This window comes from Myiozetetes cayanensis, unplaced genomic scaffold, assembly GCF_022539395.1.
Source record: "Myiozetetes cayanensis isolate MyiCay16 unplaced genomic scaffold, myiCay2020 scf1, whole genome shotgun sequence".
Classification (NCBI taxonomy): domain Eukaryota; kingdom Metazoa; phylum Chordata; class Aves; order Passeriformes; family Tyrannidae; genus Myiozetetes; species Myiozetetes cayanensis.
The window spans coordinates 145174739-145195876 of record NW_026086604.1 but is presented as its reverse complement, the minus strand read 5'-3'; the positions used below and the strand labels follow the sequence as shown (position 1 = coordinate 145195876).

General features: G+C 47.9%; 2 protein-coding genes across 3 annotated transcripts in view; both read right to left on the bottom strand.

Moving 5' to 3' along the window:
- Positions 1–7880, bottom strand: CRYGN (crystallin gamma N). The gene is made up of 3 exons (XM_050324435.1): positions 7389–7880; positions 5483–5628; positions 1–219 (listed from the first exon to the last, which is right to left on the bottom strand). The coding sequence occupies exons 1-3, from the start codon at positions 7731–7733 to the stop codon at positions 84–86; spliced, it is 627 nt and encodes a 208-aa protein (XP_050180392.1). The 5' UTR covers positions 7734–7880; the 3' UTR covers positions 1–83.
- Positions 7881–15388: 7508 nt separating this feature from the next.
- The window catches only part of RHEB (Ras homolog, mTORC1 binding), a 39931-nt gene continuing 34181 nt past the window's right edge, over positions 15389–21138 (bottom strand). For both annotated transcript variants that reach the window (XM_050310899.1, XM_050310907.1), the window contains one exon: positions 15389–16441. In XM_050310899.1, the coding sequence (XP_050166856.1) occupies positions 16349–16441 (93 nt within the window). In that variant the 3' untranslated portion in view covers positions 15389–16348. The remainder of the gene's footprint in view (positions 16442–21138) is intronic.

The window sequence follows — 21138 nt, the reverse complement described above, 5'->3', positions numbered from 1 at the left end:
CAATTTATTCCACAGGTCAGTGAGAGGGGAGGGGAGTGATGCTCAGTCTCAGCAGGCCATTGCTGGCAGGGGTGGAAGCTGGGCTAGAAGTAGTTGATGACCCTTCTGATGGACTGGACGCTGGCACTGCGCGCCTGCCACGCGTTGAAGCTGCTGAACTCGCCGCGCTCCACCACGTACATGCGGCCTCGGTAGTTGGGCTCCTCGTACAGCACCCACCTGAGCAGAGAGGGAGGGTCACTGGGGTCCCAACACTGCGGTCACGCCAAGTGCCCGCCTGGAGTGGCTGCGTTTCAGGCACTGCAGCACCACGAACTACGAGGGCTTGATGGTCCCCAAGTCCCAGCCCCGTCCTGTGCACAGAAATGCTCCCAGTGGAGGTAACTGCAGGAGCTTCCCCACTGCCCTCAGTGTAGCCTGGCAATTATCCCCAGCCAGACTGGACCTTGCACTGGATTACACCGCTGATGAAGCCCGGGAGCAGAGGCTCCCCTCCTCACATTACTCTAGGAATGGATCTCTTTGAGCCTCACCATGTGCAACAGAAACAATTTAATAGCCTTTGATAGCGCTAAAGAAGGACATGAGTCCCCTCAGCCCCTGGATAACCCCCTTTTGGCCAGTAAGGAGGAATGTGCAACACTTGATGGGTGTTCTGCCTCTTTGAACTGACTCATTAGCTATGATGGGAACCATGTTTAGTAATTTCTCTCTTTGTTAGTAATTCTTAATGGCCTCTTTGATGCTTTGCAACAGAGAGCAGGACCTGGCTTGTTTATCTTCGCTTCATCTCTGCATCCAGGGTTAACCCCAACTTTCCCTTGGAATGCAGTCAGATAGGTGAAACACTCAATAACCTTGGTGACTTTGGCTTGCCTGACTTCTTCACCTGGCTTGGCTACATCATTTCCCTGTCAGGATGGCTCGTGGCATGTCTTCCACTGTTTGAAGGTCAGGAGCAATTCCAGTGGTCAAGAGGGATAATTTTGCTGTTTTCCTCTCCCTTCACCCCCTTCAGTCACATTTGTCATGATACTAATGTGGCCACAAGCGTCACCTCTGTCCTCTATTGAAATCTCCCATGCTATTTAAACCAAGTTTTGCCATTGCTCTGACAGTTTTACACTCATTTTTCCACTGTGGCATTGCTGAGCTGCTCATCTCTGCCTCTTTCCTCTCTTACCAATGCTTTGAAGGATTTTATAAGGATCTGTGCTGCTTGTCCCACCTATTGGCTCAGCAACGACAGCAGGGCAGAAATGCAATCCTCCAAATCATTTGATTTCTGTGGTCTGTCTTGCCAGGAACTCAGCGGGGACGTTGGGGTTGGGACCTCCTGTATGTGGGATTTCCAGGGAGAAACTCCTTCACCTACTGGTCAAAGACTGCTGGGCCTCCAGGGTCAGACAACAGCTGGTGAACTCAGATTAGTCTGACCCGGAGCAACAAAGCTGGAGGCTTGGGGAAAGAAATCGTTTATGAAACCAACCACCCATGGGCATTATTTAAAAAAAAAAAAAAAAAAAAAAAGTTTAGGGTATTTAGTCAAGCCACCTTACAGATTCCCTGACATATTTGGATTTCTTTTGTGTTTCTGAGAGGACATGAGGTGGGACTGTGCTGGTCCCTTTTCCCAGGTGCCCCTCTCCTGCCCCTGCCTCTGCCTGCACCATCGCTGCAACGGGATTCCTACAAACCAGGAAGCATTCTTCAGCACTTTTTGCAGCCAGTTTATATCTGAACTGGAATTACAAAGCCATCCTCAGACTTTTCCTCTGAAGTTCACTTTGCAGCACATGGAGAAGGCTGTCTGGTGCTCACGTGGGTGTAGTGGCAGGGTTTCCTGAAGCAACGTACCCCCATCACATATCCCGATGTGCACTGACAGAGAGTGTCCTCAGCTCCTCAGCTTAATTAAGAACAATTTATAAAATTCTCCTTCTCCTCCTCCAGATACACCCCAGCCTTGTTCCTAAGGCACACATGGCTTTCTTCATTTTCTACCCAATCCCTTCATCTTACACACACTTCTCCATATTTTCAGATGATTGTGGACTTCTTTGGCCATCAGCTCACTGTCCCTCCCTCATGCACCCCTGGAAAGAGCTCCCAGTCCTGTTTTCTGCACCTGTCAATCACTGCTAATGCTACTGCAAGTACTGCATGGTGCTAGAACGGGGATGTCCTCAAGGCACTGATGGCCCACCGGGACATGGTGGTTCTTCCAGCTCTTTTCTGCTCTAGGACATCTTTCAACAGCACGTGGACCCTGGGGAACAGAGCAGGGGGAAGAGCAACCCCTCATAGGCACTGTCTTTCCCAAGATTTCTGCATTTCTTTTCAGACACGTGGCTGATGTGTCTGCACAATCACATGGAGGGAATGGGACAGGCCTTGGGGTAGATGGAAGCACACTGAGTGACCTGGTGTGGTGACAAGAACCCACTGGCTTGTTCCTTTGGTTAGGAAAAGGCTGGGGAGAAAAAAAAAAAAAGGGAATAAAAGGAATAGCAGAAAGATGGGAATGAATGTATTGGCAGTGCAAGGTGATGAGTGAAGGATTGTATGGCTTACTTAGCTGTTCCTTTATTGCCTAAAATTTACGTTCTCTGAGACCATCAGCAAGAGAGGAAATCAAGTCAATCAGGAGCCCAGAAAGCAAAAAAAAAGGATGATCCTGTTCTCAAGCCCAGCATGAGAGAGCTGATCCAGGGACATAGCACACAGCCCTCAAACATCTTGGTGCTGTGTTTCATTAGCACATAAACCCAGAGGACATGGGAATAAAACATGCATGGAACCAGCTCAAACCCTGTAAGCCAAAACTGGCTGCTCACACTTAAAAACAAGGAGGGGAATGCTGCAGCATCAACCTGAACCAAGTAGGAGGCTTTCAGTGGGGCTGGAAGTCCCTCATTCTCCACGTAGGACTCAAGCAGTGCCAGGGGCAGGTATCAACTCTGCTGAGAAATATGTGACGTTCATTGGGCAGCAGCATTCGGGTACCTGTTCTGGTTGACATCTCACAACCCTCAGAACAACTACCAAACACTCCTAAATGCTTCAGCAGAATAAATGGTCGGTCTGGTTCCTGCTAGTTGTGTCACTGTGGTGTTGAAAAGCTCTTTCTCGGGTATTCTCTCCTGGACCGCAAAACGCATTTAGCTTCTTCGAGCTGTTGTTTCTAAGCAGCCCTCTGTGGAGTGGCTGAGGCACAAAGGAGGACAAGAAGAGCACGTCTTCATCTAAAATCAGATGATACCATCTGTGATACTGGAGCTGGCTCTGCCCGTGGGAAGGGCAAAGCCACTCACCACTCAACCTGCAACAGCTTCCGAGGAGGCGGCAACACCTCGAAACTGCTCCAAAATAGCAGTCTCATTTCCAGCATGGTTTTAACAGCTTTATCATCACCCTTCCTGGCTGTGTGGGGTAACAGTTGCCAGCCCCAGAAGGGCAGCAGGGAAGGTGCTGGACACCCTCAGCCCCACCACGCACCATGCCAAAGGCAGACGTTTGTCTCCATTCCCATGTTTCCAGATGATCCATCATCACTTCCCTCAGGCACCGCCGCCTCCACAAGCGCAGGCAGCAACTTTTTATCAGCACGTGACACCATCCATGGATTTTGAAAAGGAAGCAAATATTTCTGTATCCAACAGATGTCACGCTGTGGGAATTGAGGGTGAAAAATCACAGACTGAGGCTGTGGCTGAAACTCCCTTCGTCTCCATTGACCCCATCTCCTCTGCTCCACAAATGGCAGAGGATGGGTCCTGGGAGAGCTTTGCCAGGCTGTGCCCAGCACCACCTACACCTGTAGCACCTCTGGAGTCACCTGGGCTTGTTTGGTCCATCCAAAGGAGAAAAATGCTGCTGTAGGGTCCCTTTCTCCTCCCTGGTCTCACCTCTCTACTTATCCTTCCCTCCCTCCTCCTGCAGCCTGGGGACAGGAGGTCCCTCTGCACTGTCCTACCTTTCAGTTGACTTTGCAGACCTTTCCAAGCATTTCCAACAAGTGTCTTCCTGGGATCTGAATGTGATGCTACAAACCCCAGTGAGTTTCCTCACCACCCTCCTTTTGGTGCTTTATTTCTTTCCAATTTTTTATCACTACTCAAAGACCTTGAGAAGTCATGTAACATGTTAACACAAACAGTCCAGGATCCCACGTGAGGGAGAGCAAGCTTTGTGCCCCCGATATATTTTGCAGGGGAAGGGGAAAATCAATCTGAAAAATTTAAGTGCTTGAAAGTTTCTGGGCAGCTTCCCAATTTCCCAAGCTCCAGGCTCTGTTACAAGGACCTGAGCAGTAAATTGGCCCTAAAGCTCTTGCCAGAGTACTCACGGGCTCCCTCTTGGCTTTATAGTGTTGGTACTCAAATGCTCAGCTCCAACAGGATCCCCAGTGGGCTCCAGCCATTTCTTCCCATTGGGAGTGGGTAGCTCTGCCCCTTAGTTTTAATGAACTGCCATTGCCTAATCATAAGCCTGGATTTTTGGAAGAGAGGTCTTGGCTGAATCAGAAAAAGGGTCCTGCAGGACACTCACTGTCAGGGTGTCGCAAGATTGGGCGGCAACAACTATTCTGGGGGAAAAATGGACAGAAAGAGTCCGGCATTCCACGCTGGAGGCTGGTGAGCTGCACAATATCCAGTCCTGGACAGGTGAAGAACAGTGTATCTGTGTTCCCTCCTCTGCCCCGTGCTTCCCTCCAGCCACCCTCTGCCTGGCTCTGGGAGGATGCTGTGGCATTTCCCAGCTCCCAGCACACTTGCAGTGAAAATTCAATTGTCAGACAGAGGAAAAGGGAGACAGGCAGATAACAACCCGTCTGACAGCAAGAGAAAAAAGACATTAAAAAGGACAAACACCATAGAGAAAACACAATTTTCCACCAAAACAACAAGGAAAAGGCAAATCTGACATACTTCTGAGGCTTTTAGGGGTGTCTGTACAGGCAGGAGGATGAGGCTGAGCATCATTAACTCATCTGCAAAGTGGGTTCATGAGGCACTGAGGGTGACCAAGGCCCCCATGGGGTGTCTGGGCATCACCACTGCAGTTGCCTCTGTCTTTCAGAAGCAGGATTTAATTTTAAGCCTCGCCTGTGCCATCCAGGTTTCTGATGTTGAAGCCACTTGCAAGACAAAAGCCTTGATGCACCAACTGAGCCACGCATCCACCCTGCCCAAAAGCCTCTGCACAGCTTTCAGAGTGGTATTTGGAAACATGAACAAAAATGTTAGGAAGGGGTGAGGGAAGAAGGGGAAAGGATCAAGCTTCTTTTAGATGTCTTGTTCCGTACACTTTAAAAAGGTGTCTTGAAACTCCTGTAGCTTGTGCTTAGCTGCCACTCTTTGAAGCAGCTCTCAGTGGTTGGGCACCAAAATTCACCCTAATGCCCACTTTTAGGCTTTCTCCAAGCCCCCTCACTCCCTGGAGCGCTGGGCGCAGGGCCAGGACACGAGCAATTACTTACGCGCCGTCTCCGTACACTTTGAGCGCATTGATGCAGGTCTTGTCCCAGCCTTGTCCCTGCAGGAAGGAGCAATCTTCCGTCAGCTCCAGGCTGGGACCCCTAAAATGGCTCCCCTCGAATATCTGGATCCTGTAATGCTCGCCGTGCTGGGGGACAAAGGGATTCGAGTCAGCAGTAACACAAAAAAAGCACAACGATTTATTTCTCCAGCTTGTATAAGACAAAGATGAAGATGGAAGGGTGCTTTGGAAGGGGAATGTGAAGAGCAGTCCAAGACCACTGGTGCCAGCATGCACAGAGCACGCACAAACTCGTGCCGCCTCCCAGCACACCAACCAGGAAAGCTGCCAAAAATCCCTCTTCCCTGCACCCGGCTGCACCTTCCTGCAGCTGCCCTGGACACATGCAAACACATCATCATGGGGTGCATATGCTCAGGCACATGTAGCCCCTCTTCCATCTGCAGATCCATCCAACCCCCCATCCCACAAACCGTCCATCCCAAATACAGCATCAGCTGCAGCCCCGACTCTGTGCACCCACACAGCAAAAAAAGATACGTATCCAGAGTGTACAAAGATGCCCGACTATTCCCCTAAACTAATCTGTGTTGCCTCCAGTTCCATGTGTAGCTGCTGTTCCTGGTGGGAGATGTTGCCTCTCCTTTAGGAAAATGAAAACAGGGAGAAGAAAAGGGAACTTTCCCAGCGTCATCACTGCTGCGTGAGCCCTGGACGGTGACACAACACAAATTACTCCGGGGAGATCTCTGCAGCCTGAGGCAGAGCTATGTGGGACAGACCGAGCTGAAAGGATATTTTTAAGCCAAATTCAAAGAATACCTAAATGCATTTTTCAAATAAACAACGTCAGCGCACAAGAAGGCCGGGCTGCGATGCCAAACCCCACAGCAGGCAGCCACCGGCAGCAGCCAAGTGGATACTGTGCCTGAGCAAACATTCCTCTGGGAATCTGTGCTGCAGAAATGCCTCAAAGCACTTGCTGGCATCTTACAGGGAAAACCTTGGGCCAGGGAAGGAGGAGCAAATCCTTGTGCTGGCCGGGGTCCAGGGCCTGGGACAGAGCACCCCTCCATGTACGGACCGTGGAGGTGCTTTGGGAATGACATTACAGAGCTGAAACAGACCCACTGCTGTGCCAAAAGCAGCTTCAGGGCCAGCGAGAAACCCCACCAGCTCCAAGTGGGCTCATCATTGCCCTGGGGGCCCTCAGTGATAGGACACTCAGTGGAAAGACCCAACCCAGATCCATTTTTCTTTGTCACCTTTTAATCTTCCCAGTTAAACTTTCCTCTCGACTGTGCTTTTAAAGGCTTCATTATGGGAGGGGAAAATAATGGTTTACTTTGGGATCACTGGGGTGGGGTTTGCAACAGCAGAGAATTCAACTAGAATCTGCTAGGATCAGCCCAGCTGCCCCACAGGCCCAGTTCAGAAAGCCCTCAGGCTGCCCATTCCCCCTCCAGGTCCATGGGGAGCCCAGGCTGCCACAGCTCAAACTTGCCTTGGGCAATGAATCTCCTACTGCATTCCCTGGTGCATATTTCATAGCTGCTTTCATTAAAAAGGGAATGAACACAGTACCAGCAGGACCTTGCCATCTCATCTGGAAAACCATGGGAATATCTCATCCCATTAAAGGCACTGCGCTCCACTGTGGGAAGAAGAAGTACGGGACAGGGGCAACCATGTCTCGGCTTTGTGGCCTTTGCAGAGCACTCCGAGGTGGGACAAACCTTCCCCAGGAAACCATTTCCTTCCCAGTGGGACACGCTATTTCTAAAGAACACAGGATTTCATGGAGCTTATCCCGTGACCAGGAGAAATAAAACCCAACGGTGCTCCGGCTTGGGAGAGCCAAACGCCGCCAGCAGCTTCCAACTCACCATCCCGACGGGCCGGCAGGAGCCCAGGTGGTCGCTGCGCCCATTCCAGCGGTAGAAATCGGGATACTCTCCGTGCTCCAGGATGTACTGCTGCCCTCGGAAGTCGGGGTGGTCGAAGCAGACCCAAGCTCCGCTCTGGACGGAGATGGAGTTGACCCTGTTGAGGAATCCTTGCTCCTGGAAGCTGTTGCAGCTGCCACAGACCTCCAGCTTCCTGCCCGTGAAGCATTTGCCTTCGTAGAAAGTGATCTGGTGGGGAGGGAGGAGAACGGGCCCGTGGTGAGGAGCAGCGGCACGGCCGGACCCCCCTTCCGAGCAGGTGGGAGTCTCTTGCAGCTGCATCATTTTCAGGGTGGTTTGGGGTTATTTTAGCTGCTTTCCAGCATGAGGAGCACGGCATCACTGGCATTTTTTCCTAAGGACCGCATTTGTTTTTCTGGGAACGCGGCGCATCCCGCGTTTACGACGCTTCTCGCCGCCTCGCGCTCTCTCTCAGGCATATTTCCAGCAGGAATGTTTAAACAGGAAACTCGGCTCCCGAAACGCGGCTCCTTCTGCCGCACCCCTCCCCACCCCTGCTCCCGAATTTGCTCCCAGTATCGTCACTCACGTCGCGTGTGCCGGGTCCATTACCCTCATGGGGGCCTCCAACCCCGAGGGCGCTCGGGCTCTCCGGCCCCAGGCTGAAAGGGAAGCGGTGGGGTCATTACTTACTTTTCCCGAGTACTGGGACATTTTCTGCTGGCTGTTATCCAAGACCAAAAGCGAGAGCCAGACCAAAATGGCGATGGGCAGGACATTGGACACCCCACTATATAGGGGCCGGCGGGGGGGCCCCGGGCCGGGGTTGGTGTCCCGAGGGCTTTTTAACAAAGCCGCGGGAACCGGGGGCTTTGCGCTTTCCTGCTTCGTAGGCAGAACCGCCGGTGACGGGGCCTGCTGAGTCCGGGGTTTTGATTTTGGGCAGATGATCTGACAAAAGATTTGCTTGGCAGGGCTTCGGTCGATTAGCAGTGCACATTTACCGCTCCTTTTTGGAGGACTTCTTTTTTGTTGTTGTTGTTTGGTTGGTTGGTTCTTTTCCTCCCTTTTTTACTTTTCCTTAGAGCAGATAACAAGTAAGTAAGGAACCAGCAGCGTCTCTCTAAGAATGGCGTGTGATTTCCCTGTGTTAGGTTTGCTGCCTTTTACTATCAGGCTGTTGTTTTTTTCCAGCTTCTTCCCACCTATTGCAGCACTGCAGCCAAGAGTGGAGATCCTTGGAAGACTCCTCACCAATGCACACTGCACTCCATCCATCAAACCAATGGTTTCCCATTCAACCTTCAAATGTCCTTAAACGGCACCTCTGAAAGCCATCCCTCCAAAGCACAAATGTTGGGCTTACAAACCCACTGATGTTATTCAGGAGCATAATTTTTAGGACTGTTTCGATCTTCCAGTATTGAAGCTCTGGCTCACAGCTGTAAATCAGGATTAGAGGGACTTTTTGAACCATAAAGTTACTGTAATAAAGTGACTTATATTGCAGCTATATGGGACCATAACGTCCTTGTCTGTGTTATAAGAACATCCACAGATTTTAATTGTCTTATTCTCAGGGCGAATCAATAAGCAAAGGAAACCGCCAGCCCATAAACCTCATCATTTTATATTAATGAGCCAGGCTATGAAGAGGTAAAGGCAAGTGCATCGGGCATGGACCAGCATTCGGAGATGCACCAGGGGTTAAAAGGAGATTTGTCTATTATGCTATTTATTAGCTCTGGAAGAGACTTAACACCCAGCTCCTGCTCATCAAATCCTCCTCTTCCTCACCCACTGGGCCCTCGTCACCTCCCCTCTTATCCTGGACCATCAGGCACACGCTCCAAATCCGAACCCTAAAACCTCATTTCTTGGCAGGTCCAAGTGCTCACACGTTGCCAGCAGCCTCGCCTGGCAGCCCCGCTCAGCTGCCTTGGTTCACCGCTTCGCTCCAAGATTAAAGACCATTCCAGAAGGAAGGATATCATCACTGGGGCTGTAACGCACGCCACCCTTTCAATTAAGATGTAGAAGTTAATGAGCGCGTGTGCGCGCACACGTAGGCTGAGCTGGAGGGTGTCAGTTGACTGGGATGCGCTGGAGGAGGAAAGAAGGAGGTGGCACACTGTGCCTGGGAGAAGAAACACATTTTTCAGCTGATGCAGGTAAACCTGCCCTTCATCACAGAAACACGGCGTGCATTTCTGTGTTCCGAGGGGCTGCAGGAAAGAATTAAAAAAGCCTCATCTAATTTGAAAAAAAAAAACAACCACAAAACAAACCCTACCCAAACCCTCACTGAAGTGCCAGTGCTAATTTTAAGGTGTTAAATTAATCACCAGATGGTGCAGAGAAAAGTAACAGTGCACAGAAAGTCCCGCTTGGAAGAGCGGCAGCCAGGGCTTGGGGGGCACTAGCAGTGTTCCCCAAAACCAGCCCTTCCCTGTGGCCATGCACTTGGTGCCCTGGGAGGGAAGGAGATGTGTCCCTCTTCTGAGCCACGGCTGGAAACATGAGGGGGACGAGGTGGCACCGTCGTTGGCACTGGGACCCAACTCTCCATCCATTGGGGTCATAACAGCCCAGTGCTCTTTGCATCGGCCATGAGAGGGAGACCCACAGCATCCATGGCAAACTGGCCCCAAAGTACCCAGGAAAGCAAATATTACCCCAGGAGGAGTTTTTTTATGGAACCACAAAAGCCTGGTTTCCTCCGGCTCTGTCTCATGATGGGATTTTCCTGTTTCTCCTAAGGTGTGAGATTTAATTAAATGTGCAGGAGCTTGATGAATCTGAGACTTGTGCCCAGCTGTCAGATTTGTTAGAAGTTGTCCAACAGGCTCAAAAGCTATTTTAGGAGAGATGGAAAAAGGGTGAGACAACTTTATTCTCATTTCTTTGAGAAACCATGTTAAAGATATAAAATAACAAAGGACCCATTTACAAAAAAAAAGGAAAATAATGGGGGCAAAAAGAATATGGAAGAATGGCAAATGGTAATTCTTGGACAAACTCCCTTAATTCCTTGGCAAAGATGGAAAGGCTGCCAAGGAAAGAGAGGAAGGAGCAGCCTGAGGAGCCTTTGGCCACCATCAGCCTTTCAGGCACATGATGCTGGGGCAGACAATTTGCTCCAGGCCAGAGCCAGGGGGTTGAAAGGGTGTGACTCTTGGAGGCAAATCTTTGGGAGTGACCTCACTAATGTGAATAGGAATGTTCCTTGTCAAAGGCTTTGCAGGATTAGCATTCTGCTCAGAAGTACCCCCTGTGGCAGGTACAACCCCCCACAAATAACAATTAAGGGAGCAGCAGCCAGGGAGTTGCTCCACATCCTCTGGAAGGGCCACCCTTCAGCTTCTGGAGGAGCCTGTAGGATTTGCAAAGCACTGTTAAGACCCTGTGCAGAAAATCCTTATCTCAGGGCTTTCAAAATGCCATCTTGCCTTAAAAAGCTCATGGATTCTTCACCTTCCTTGGTATGAGATACTTGGAGCTTATTAGATATGGAACAACCATGGGCAGAAAATTTTTTGTCTTGCTGCTGGGAATAATGAGCACATCCTGTGGGCCTCTGCAGAGCAGCAACAGACCTCACAGTGAGAAACCATCCTTATGACTCAAGGGAGAGTGTCTGTGTGAAATCCACTTTGCTCGACGAAGCCCACCTCAGACCAGTTGGCGAAGTACTAATTTCTGCTGGTGATTAACCCATTCCCAGTGCCTGAGTACACCATGTGCTGCCTCCCAGACCTGCTGGGGAGGCTGGTTACACTGACTGCAGAACACCCTGCAAAAAACATTCAACCCACCCCCTCACTGGCAGAATACAATCACCTGTTGCTAGAAATGGGAATCAGCTGCCAGGCGATGGTTTCGTGTTCAGTATGCTGTCTTCATCGTGGATGCACCAAGACATAGTCTCTGCAATCTCTCTGCCAAGAGTGGCCATCCCACCCCACGCCATGCAACGCCTCGTGTCACCCATGTGACCATGTCCAGACTCCAGAAAACCTTCCCGGACTGAGGAAACCCCGTCACAGAATGATGGTTCATATCTGGCCAGGTTCCCGCTAGGAAAATAACTTCTCACCTTGGAGATGGGACCTGCTGGTCAGGTTTAGCCAATTACAGAGATGGGTATTGAAAAAAATCTTAGAAGCTTTTCTTCAGTAATATTGTGTCTAGGGATCAGTGTTAGTGCAACTCATGGCACAAGCCAGCATCTGACTGAGATGAGACTTGGACTTCATTTTGGAAAGCATCAGAAAGCCTGGGGTTTGGGGGGGGGGGGGGGGGTGAAATCCTTTCAGTTTTCATTGTATTTCAAGAAGAAAAAGTTCCAGTAGGGAAGCAGGACACCTAAGGAAAAGCTGAATGCTGAAGACACCCATCACCCAGACTAGCTCAGCCACATTTCCACCTGCCAGTAACGAGCTGAAGGATCTGTGCAAAGGTTCCTGCTCCCCCTGCCCAGGTGTCAAAGAGGAGCAATTTTGACCTTATTAGCTGAGGCTGTGAGGATGAGTCAGTATTAGCGAAACGCTCTGAAGATGAGCAGTCCTGATTACATAAGGACTAATCAGAACCTGTTGATTTCTCCTTCTGGGGAGGCTCTGGCTCAGCAGTGCTAATTAGCAGGGTAAGCCCAGCAAGCCCGGGCACATCGTCACCACCTGCGCCACGCTGGCACAGCGGCCTGTGACATCTGCAGCAGCACCAATTCTTCAGCAACAAAGGTGTAGGGCCATACATTCCTTTCTGGAACAGGTGAAAACACAAAAATATGCACCGTGCCAAAGGCTGTCCTTCTTGTTCCGGGCTGCTGCCCGTCTTGCACCTCGAAGGGAAGTGCTGCAGGTTGGGGTACACCCAGCTGGGTGTTGTATGCCCACCTGTGCCAGAGACATGGGCAACTGCAAAAATTGTCCTTGATCCCTGTCAGGGTGCGAGTCTGGACACAGAAACTTCTCCATTCAAAGAAATCAGAATAGTTAAAAGGCTGAAGCCTTCCCTGATGCCTCCTGTGCTGAGAGAACTTGATCGGCAGGGTCTGATTCAGCCCATGCTGCTCTGCCCTGGTCCACATGCGACAGTACAGCTACTGCAGACATGTGGGAGCAGTAAAAACACTTTTCCAGTTCTTTTCTTCCCCAGTGTGCTCTCATCAACCCTTTACAGAAGCTGGAAGCAGCACTATGCAGAAGACTCTGCAGACCCACAGCAGAACTGTCCCCAGCCTTCCCCATCATGGAGTTAATCAGGCAGGGACAAAATTCACTGTGCACAGAAACAACAGGAAAAAGAAGGCTCATGTATCCACCTTGTGTCTGCAGTCTGTTCTCCCCTTGCCAAGCTCACCTGCCCCACCACCTTCCTTGTCCTCAGCATTCCATGCACAGCAGGATGGGAGATGGGCAGCTCAGGCTCTGGGACCCAGGATTATTCACACAGCAAAGCGAGGAGCTGGGCAGGAGCACAAGCAAGGCACGAGTCATTTCCAGACCAGCACATTTTAAATCACACAAGTCAAAGAGAATTTAAGTTGACTTACAGTTGTTAAATCCTCACATAACCAGAGAGTGGTTGAGGTCAGTAGGGACCTCTGGAGATCACCTCGTCCAACCCACCTGGAGCTGTTTGTTCAGGACCACGTCCAGGCAGCTTCTGAGTATCTCCAAGGTGGAAGACTAAAAATGGACAGTGCTTGGTCATTCCCACAGTGAAAAAATTTTGTTTCCTCAACAGCAAAAGGATCTTTGTGCTTTCACCTTTGCCAGTGATCATCCCTTAAGAATAAGGCTGGGCCCTGTTCAGTGTATATAAATGTTTTTTTCTAGCCTGGACCACAGAACTTATTTCCCCTGTGACTTACCTTTCCATCTGTGCACCATTTATCACAATCCTCCAGCAGCCTCCAAAGGATCAGGGCAGCTGCCAGACAGGGCTGCATAAATTCATCAACTCCAGGCAAGAAGCAATTTTTTTAAGATAGCAATTTCTTGCTTCTGTACTTAACGAGGCTTCCAAGACTTCCCACCACCCCACCTCAGGGCTCTCACAGTGAAGAACCTGACTCGTGCCAGCTCAGGGCAAGGAAGCAGGAGGCTGCCCCAGCCCCTGTTGGACTCCAGCTGCTGGGAAGTGCCATCCCAAAAGCCAGCTGAGATGCCTGTACAGCAAAGGATGAGGAGTTCACTGGCCACACTTCACTACACATTTCAGCAGAACTGCAACACCACTGCACATGGCTGGTCTTTAGATCTTATTAGCAGAGAAAGGCTCGGACAAGTGGAATAATTCACATTTTTTTACTGGATGAAACAGCAGCAGGAGAAATGGAACAACCTATGTGGATTAATCCAATTTTTCAGCTATTATGGAAAACGCAATGGAAGTACATCCCTCTCAGTGCCAAGTACATGAATCGTTTGGGTTGGAAGGGACCCAAAAGGTCATCCAGTTCCAACCTCCCTGCCACGGACAGAGATACCTTCCTCCAGACCAGGTTGCTCAAGAGCTTCATCCAACCTGGCTTTGAGCACTTACAGGAATGGGGCATCCACAACTTCTCTGGGCAACCTGTGCCAGTATCTCATCGCCCCTACAGTAAAGAATTTCTTCTAACAGTTATTCTAAATCCACTCTCAGTTTGAAGCCATTCCCCCTCATCCCACCACTACACACCCTTCTAAAAAAGTCCCTTACAAGTCTTGGAAGCTGCAAATCATCCAGAGAACCTGCACTTGCCTTTAAGCCCTTCTGAAAAGCCTCACCCTGGAAGGCAGGACCTGGGTTATCCCAGGACTACCAAGCTGCATGTGTCCTCATCCATCTGCTTTCAAGTCTTAGCAGCTGGCACACCTCACGCCCCAGTGCAGCAGCTATTTTGGGCTTTAGATTGCCAGTACCCATGCAGCCAGTGTTTCACAAAAAAATGGAGTAGATGTGGCCACTGGGGTTTGTGTCATTCCAGAACTTCCACCCTGTGATCCAGACCACATGACACTGTGTCCGTGATGCAACGCCACAGGCTCCGGTCACGCAACAGGTCACCCATCACCCCACAGCGATCAGGCAGTGAAGGGTAACAACACCCCACAGACACAGACACACACTGCTCTGTGCTGCACATTCATTCCAGTGACTTCACCATCAGCCAGACGACCCTCCTTCCAGTGCTGCAGGTTCTTGGGAAGAGAACGGCCCCAGCTCAGCCCGGACCTGAAATCAAAGCATGGACTGGTTTCCCTGAACCAGCACTCCGACGCTGTTCAACTCCAGCAATCCATCATGTATGACAACCATCCAGCTACTGCACCTGCACTTGGCACAGGGTATGGAAATGCATGTAACAGGAGTTTTCAGAAACTTTGGGAAATATCCTAAATGGAGAAAAAAAGAGCAACTTCTTTTTTTTCTTTCACCAGGAAGCCACTTAATCTCATGGTAACCAAAGAAAATACCAACTTTTACTTCACACACTGCTAATCGAGAGATTTAGACCATTTTCTATTTAATATGAGGGAACAACTGCACAAAGAAAATCAAGAAACAAGATGCTGAACTTGCATCTTTTAGCACAGACCAGAATGCAACAGCTAAATCAGGTTGCAAAAACATTGCAAGTTTCCCCTCCATTTTTCTCCTGCCAGAAATTAAATTTTCAGATGGACACAAAAATGCATGAGAAACACTTCCTTTAATTAACTGTTCCCCAGACCAGCCTTGTTTGTTTTTACTGTTTTGGGTTTTGTTTTGCTTTTCAATACGAAGGAGCTCAACCGCACATTTTTTAAGTATATAGTTGAAGTGGTTTGTTTCCAGACTTGAGAGATTAAGGCTTGTTTAAAGCCTCTGGTCCAAAAGCCAAGGAGCTGGTCAGGGAAAGCTGCACAGGGCTGTGCCAGGTGCCAGGAGACCGCTCACCTCCACCAGTGCCACGCAGAAGAGAAACGCACGACAAACAGCCCACATCGGTTTGTTCAGGACGTGCAATTTATTTTAAATGACATTTTTTTGTTTGTTTGTTTGTTCTCTTAACAAGTCTACGCTTGTGACCTGGATAAATCCACTCCATCCTGACAGCGTTCCCAGTTACAAGTCCAGGTGAACAGTCCACAGCGCAGGGTCCGCCGGCCCCTTCCTCGGGACCCCCGCGCACCCTCCACTCAACAGGTACAGAGGAAAAACACAGACTGAAACCCCTTCCAAAAGATAAAAAAAAAAAAGCTGTCACTCGTCTCTCCTTCCCATGAACAAAGCAAAGCTGAGCTCCTTGGCCAGCCTGGAGTTCCAGTAGCAAAAAATGTTTGGGATCACTCGCAAACAACTTCCCAAGCAATAGTCAAACAATCCGTTGGCTCCAAGGATCTCACGCCTCCTCTTAAGGTCAGCAGGTGAACATTTTTCACGAAGAAAAAACAAAATAAAATAAAATTTAAAAAAAAAAAAAAAAAGTTGATATGGAGTAATCAACGAAAAATTATAAACAGAACATTTAAGGTTTGCAGCTATTTTATTTACAAGTATACATTTAACACAAAGAAACACTGATATCCAAGCCTAGTTAATAGTAGTGTAACAATATGCATCATTTTGATGATTATTCTAACCAACAAACTACACTGAAAAATTAATGCCAGTAAAATTCTTGGTCATAATATTAAGAAATACAATATATAAATTGAAAATATGATTGCTTAAAATTTGAAAATGGAAGTGAAGCCATTTGCACAGGAGTCAGAGTTTAACATAATCTGAAGGGAAAGGCTCCAAACCAACTGTTTATCTTTCAGGTTAACAGAAGAAAAAAAAAAAAAATTAAAAAAAGGAAAAAAAAAAAAAAAGAAGCATAGTTTATCTTTAAAGATAATGGGCAGTTTTGCTTCTTCAGGTAGAATGTATTCCCAGTGTTTTCAGGTTTTGCAGTGGAATTACATTACTGAGCATGAAGACTTCCCTTGTGAAGCTGCCCCATCGATTTTTTCTGCCTCCAAAATTATCCTCTTAAAAACATCAACGGCAGTCTGCAGAGAGAGAGAGAGCACACCATTAGGAGCGAAGGAGAAACAGCCTACTTACTGAAAAAAAAAAAATTAAAAATATGTTAGCAGTTCTACTGGTTACATCAGCAGACAAATGCACATCCAACGCTCATTCTGAAAGCGAAGAGGGAAAATAGGGTAATTTCTGTTCCAAGGGGAAGTGTGAAACCCCGTTCCACAGCAACTCTCAACTGGTTTCTGCCACAGCAGGGAGGGCAGGTACAAAGTGAGCCAGACTCACAACAAAGCCAATAACTGTAATTCACTTTATTTTGCATAGTGAGCTTGCACCCAATGACTGAGAGATGGAAGATCTTGATGCTGTGCTGCTCCGGAGAACAAGCCAATCCATTTCCTCTCAGTAATTTTTAAGATACCAAGTAATTACAGAAGGCAGCAGATTTTTTCAGCTCTCAACACTGACTCTGCACAGCCCAGTATGAATGTTACTTCAATATTCTTGATATTCTCATCCTCCCCATAGGTAAGATCTGTATTAGACAAGGTGCAGGAACACAAGAGGAAAACACAAGCTGAACAAGTCACTAATATTAAGCAATATCCTTTGATTAAGCCCATCTGAGAGAAAGGGGGTTTATATTTTAAACAGTCTGCACTGTATGGTTAATGCTTCAGTGTGTGAATCCTCAAGTTGGAAACATTCTCCTGATCCTCTCTGACGTGCCATTTGATCTAACCTCCAGGCATCCATTTCAGGAATTCCAAAATAAGAAAGTATATTCATTATATAAAAGCAGTTACAGTACGAAAGAGGATAAAAAGGGTTGGTTTTAATCAGCAGGCTGAAGAGCACCCGGTGATTTATGACTATGTATTCTGATCTAACACATGTTTTTCCACCTCCACAAGACATAATTCTCAACTGGATCACTTCCAAATTAATCCCATTGACTGAATCCCCACAACAAACTTAACAAGATTAGACTGAATGTTGAAGTTTCCCATATTTATACTGTTTGTGCACAGTATGATGTGCTGGAACTATTTAAAATACTTCACCAGCTGGAAATAGAGTATTCCTGCATATAATGGAGCTTCCTGCAATCCCAGCAGAACCTGACAGAAGTGGCTCATTAGTTCAGTAATGATACAACATTTCCTGGGCAAATTAGACTCTAGGAGAACCATGCACTGCAGTTGCTATCAAACTGGTTCCACTAATGAAGAATTTCCCTTAATCAAAACTTGGTGATACACTGATTTACAAATATACTGCACCACTGTCTCCTTGGAGGCAAAATTTTCAATGGTTTCATTTCATTGCACAAGTTGTTCATGCCCACGTTTCACAGCACCCATTAAAAAACCTCCACAACTTACTCTGTCAACCGAGAAGCTGCACATTCCCTGTCAAAGACGTGCTGTTTGAGGCACTAGGATGTAGGAGTTCACAGGGTTTGTTAATTCATTTCACAGAAAATACATATTCACTGGGAAGGTTTAATCGCTGTCCCACAGTTAAAGCTTTGGAATTTGTAATCCAGCTCAAATCTGCTGATGAATTTTAGACTGAGCCTTTAAACAACACAGGAAGCTGTGCTTTGTGACAAGGAATAAAGAATGCAGCCAGACTTTATATGCATCTGCCTCCATATGTTCCAGTTACGGAATGTGGGTCACACCTAGCCCACAGAAAGCCATCTGGCTTCCTTCTACCTTTCTCCCCCTGAGGAAACAAAATCCATGTCAGCCTGGGCAACACCTGCTCCCCAGGGAGCTCAGCACCGTGCAGGAGACACCAGAGACTCAGCTGCTGCTGCAGATGTGCCCCTAGGTGGGAGCAGGACAGACAGCTCGGGATGTGGAATTCTCTGCATGAGAAGGCAGTTGGGAACACGCTGCCAGGAGCCAGCAGGAAGGTGCAAGCACCCAAATCCAGCCCACAGCCGCTGTAGTCATCCTTTGGCAAGTGTTCTATTTTTTTAAAGAGGTAACTCTCAACTGCTCATACTACTGGTTTATCCTGGCACAGAAATGGGCAAAGGAATTTGAACAATACTTAGGCAAAGGAAGAGAGAGTTTTTCCTCCATCCTTGGCCAGTCCAAACATGTCAGACCCCTGGATCCCAAACTACTCTGAAGCATTTACTGAGCTCTGCATCTTCTGAGCTCAGAGATGAAGCTGCCCTTGAAAAATAAGCAACCACCAAGTTGTCTTTTAAGAGAGCTCCATTTTGGTAAGAGGTGCATTTTTTGCTACTTCCTTGCTGGATGAACATAATTTGGTTGCTTGTTACTCCCTAAATTCTTGCAGTAAAAATTGGCTTCCACCTCCAACTGGGTTTAAGACCAATTTGGATTCTGGCTGTATTTCAAACAGTTACCACTTTATTGCACTGGGATTAAGATGAAGCACTCTACCATGGCCTAGGTGACACTAAGTAAGGAATCCCACAAGAAAGGCCTGAAGTTCCTGAAGTTATCCAGAGCAGTTCAGCATGTCTGGTAATAACCAAGCAGCTTGAGAAGACATTACAATAATAGCCCAGCAGTCACCTCAGAGAGGTCTCTTCCATGAAGTCTCAGAATTGCCTTCCCAAAGCCCAGGGATTTCCCCTGATGACTGATGTGCTGGTGATATGCAGGCTCCTCCCAAAGTCCTACCAGGTCACCCGTGTCTGGAGGAGATGTATCTGACCTTGAGGACTGTGGCCAACCACTGCCATTTACCATCACCACAGCTTTGATCTTTGCCTGTCTCACTTTCCATCTACTCCAAGTCACGCCATTTCTGGAATGTGTTATCTTTTGCTAACTCCTGGCAGAATAGGTATAGTTTGCTCAAATTAATCTACAGAGCTATTTTAATTGCCCAGTATTGCTGGGCTATGCTCCTTGGACTCTCATAGATGCTCCAAAAAGGATTTTTTTTGGGGGGGGGGAGGGAGAGGGGCATAAGGGCAAAGCAGGAAGATAGAAGAGGGAGAAATGAGCCTTTGCCATCAGATCCTGTTACAGAGAACACCTCTGGTTTCAGCAGTTCTTTGCAAACAGAGCTATTATGAAGGACAGACCACACAGCTGATGGAGTGTGGTCTAACCCCTGTGGCAGAAAGACCTTCTCTCCTCACAGCTGTGAAGAACAGCACATACCCAGCCAATCTCAGACCAGCACACCAGACACTGTCATTCCTCAGCTCCACATCCACCACATACAGATGGCTTGGCTTCTGAGAGAATTAAGATGTCCCCCCACTCAGGAAGGTTAGGTTTGAACTCTCTGCTGAAGTTCTAAATTCCCAATCCAGTCCAGTTCATCCCTTTAAGCATTGAACTGGCATTCTGTTAAGCAAACAGAAGCCAAAGCACTTTTGGAAAGAGTTTAGAATCACTGTCAATAGTCAAGCTACACTTACTGCACCGAGCCAGTACAGGTGATTATTTGGATAAACTTCAAAGCAAAAATACCAACAGATTTCTTTTTCCAGTAATGTTGACTTATGCAAGGTGAACATTCAGTACCAGGAAAATGACTACACAGGTTGTTATCAAGGTCAAAACCTTTTCCCCTCCAAACCAGAGACAGTTTCAGAGTAAGAGAAGATATTCTGTCTTGAGAGAGGTTTATAGGTCAGTGGTTTTACCCTGTCAAATTAGGATTTGGAGGAAAAAACCCTCCTGAGTTCAGAAGGGCTCCTGGTCCAACCCACAGGGAGGGATGTCACAATGCCTGGCGTCTCCTGTTCCCCCAGCACCTCAAAGATCCAGACTCCACACTTGGCTCTCAAAGCTCAGTATTCCACCTCTTCAGAGGTGGAGGTCTGCAAGACAGACTAAGGCAGCTGTGCCAGTTTTGGGCTCCTTCCCACTTTCTCCCGTACATCCCAACCCTCCGAAGGAAATATGTCAGGGAGCCTGCAGGATGGTCACATGCTGTGAGCACCCATCTCAGAAGTGACATATGATCTCCCAAACTTCAAGTTGGACAAATTTTCCAAGTGTATTATGTAAGAGGCGTGGAGGAGGAACTGTGTTTGAGCACCTGTCTCTGACAACCTGCTGCTAAATCCAGAGGGACACAACTCACAGTGACCTGCAGTGACTGTTCTGGAGGATCCTGCTGAAAGGAAGACCTTTGCCAGCAAGAATACACACAACTTCTGATTTATTTTTTTTTTTGTGGGATTTGTACGGGCCTGTCCAGGATTCTGAGTATCAGACATGCAATTGCCACTCTGATTTCCCTGAGGGCTCCCAAGTTTGCCATATAAATTCCAGCTGGCAGCTTAACTTAATACAGACAGTCTGAGAGTAAGGAACGGGCACAAATACATGGCAGTCAATGGGGCTTTGTCAGTGCAGCAAGTTAACACACAAGACATGCCGAGCATCCTAGAAAGCTTGCAGCTTCTTTGCATAAATAAAGCCAACCTTTTTTATTCTTGGGTCAAGAACAATAAAAACTCCAGAAAAGTTACCACTAAGATATTCTGCTGCATATGAATTGCTGTGCTGTTACACACTGGGAACATATGCCAAAAGAAAAAGAGCACTGGCAATAGCTTTGCCTAATCCAGAAGTATTAAGTAATTTAAAAATAAAGAAGTGGAAAAAAAAGATCAGATGTTTTTAATGGGTTTGTTCTTTACACTGTCAATTTAATTTCCTTTGGTATGCATTTGAAGCTCTCCAGCATACAGAGAAGGTATTGAGAAGTT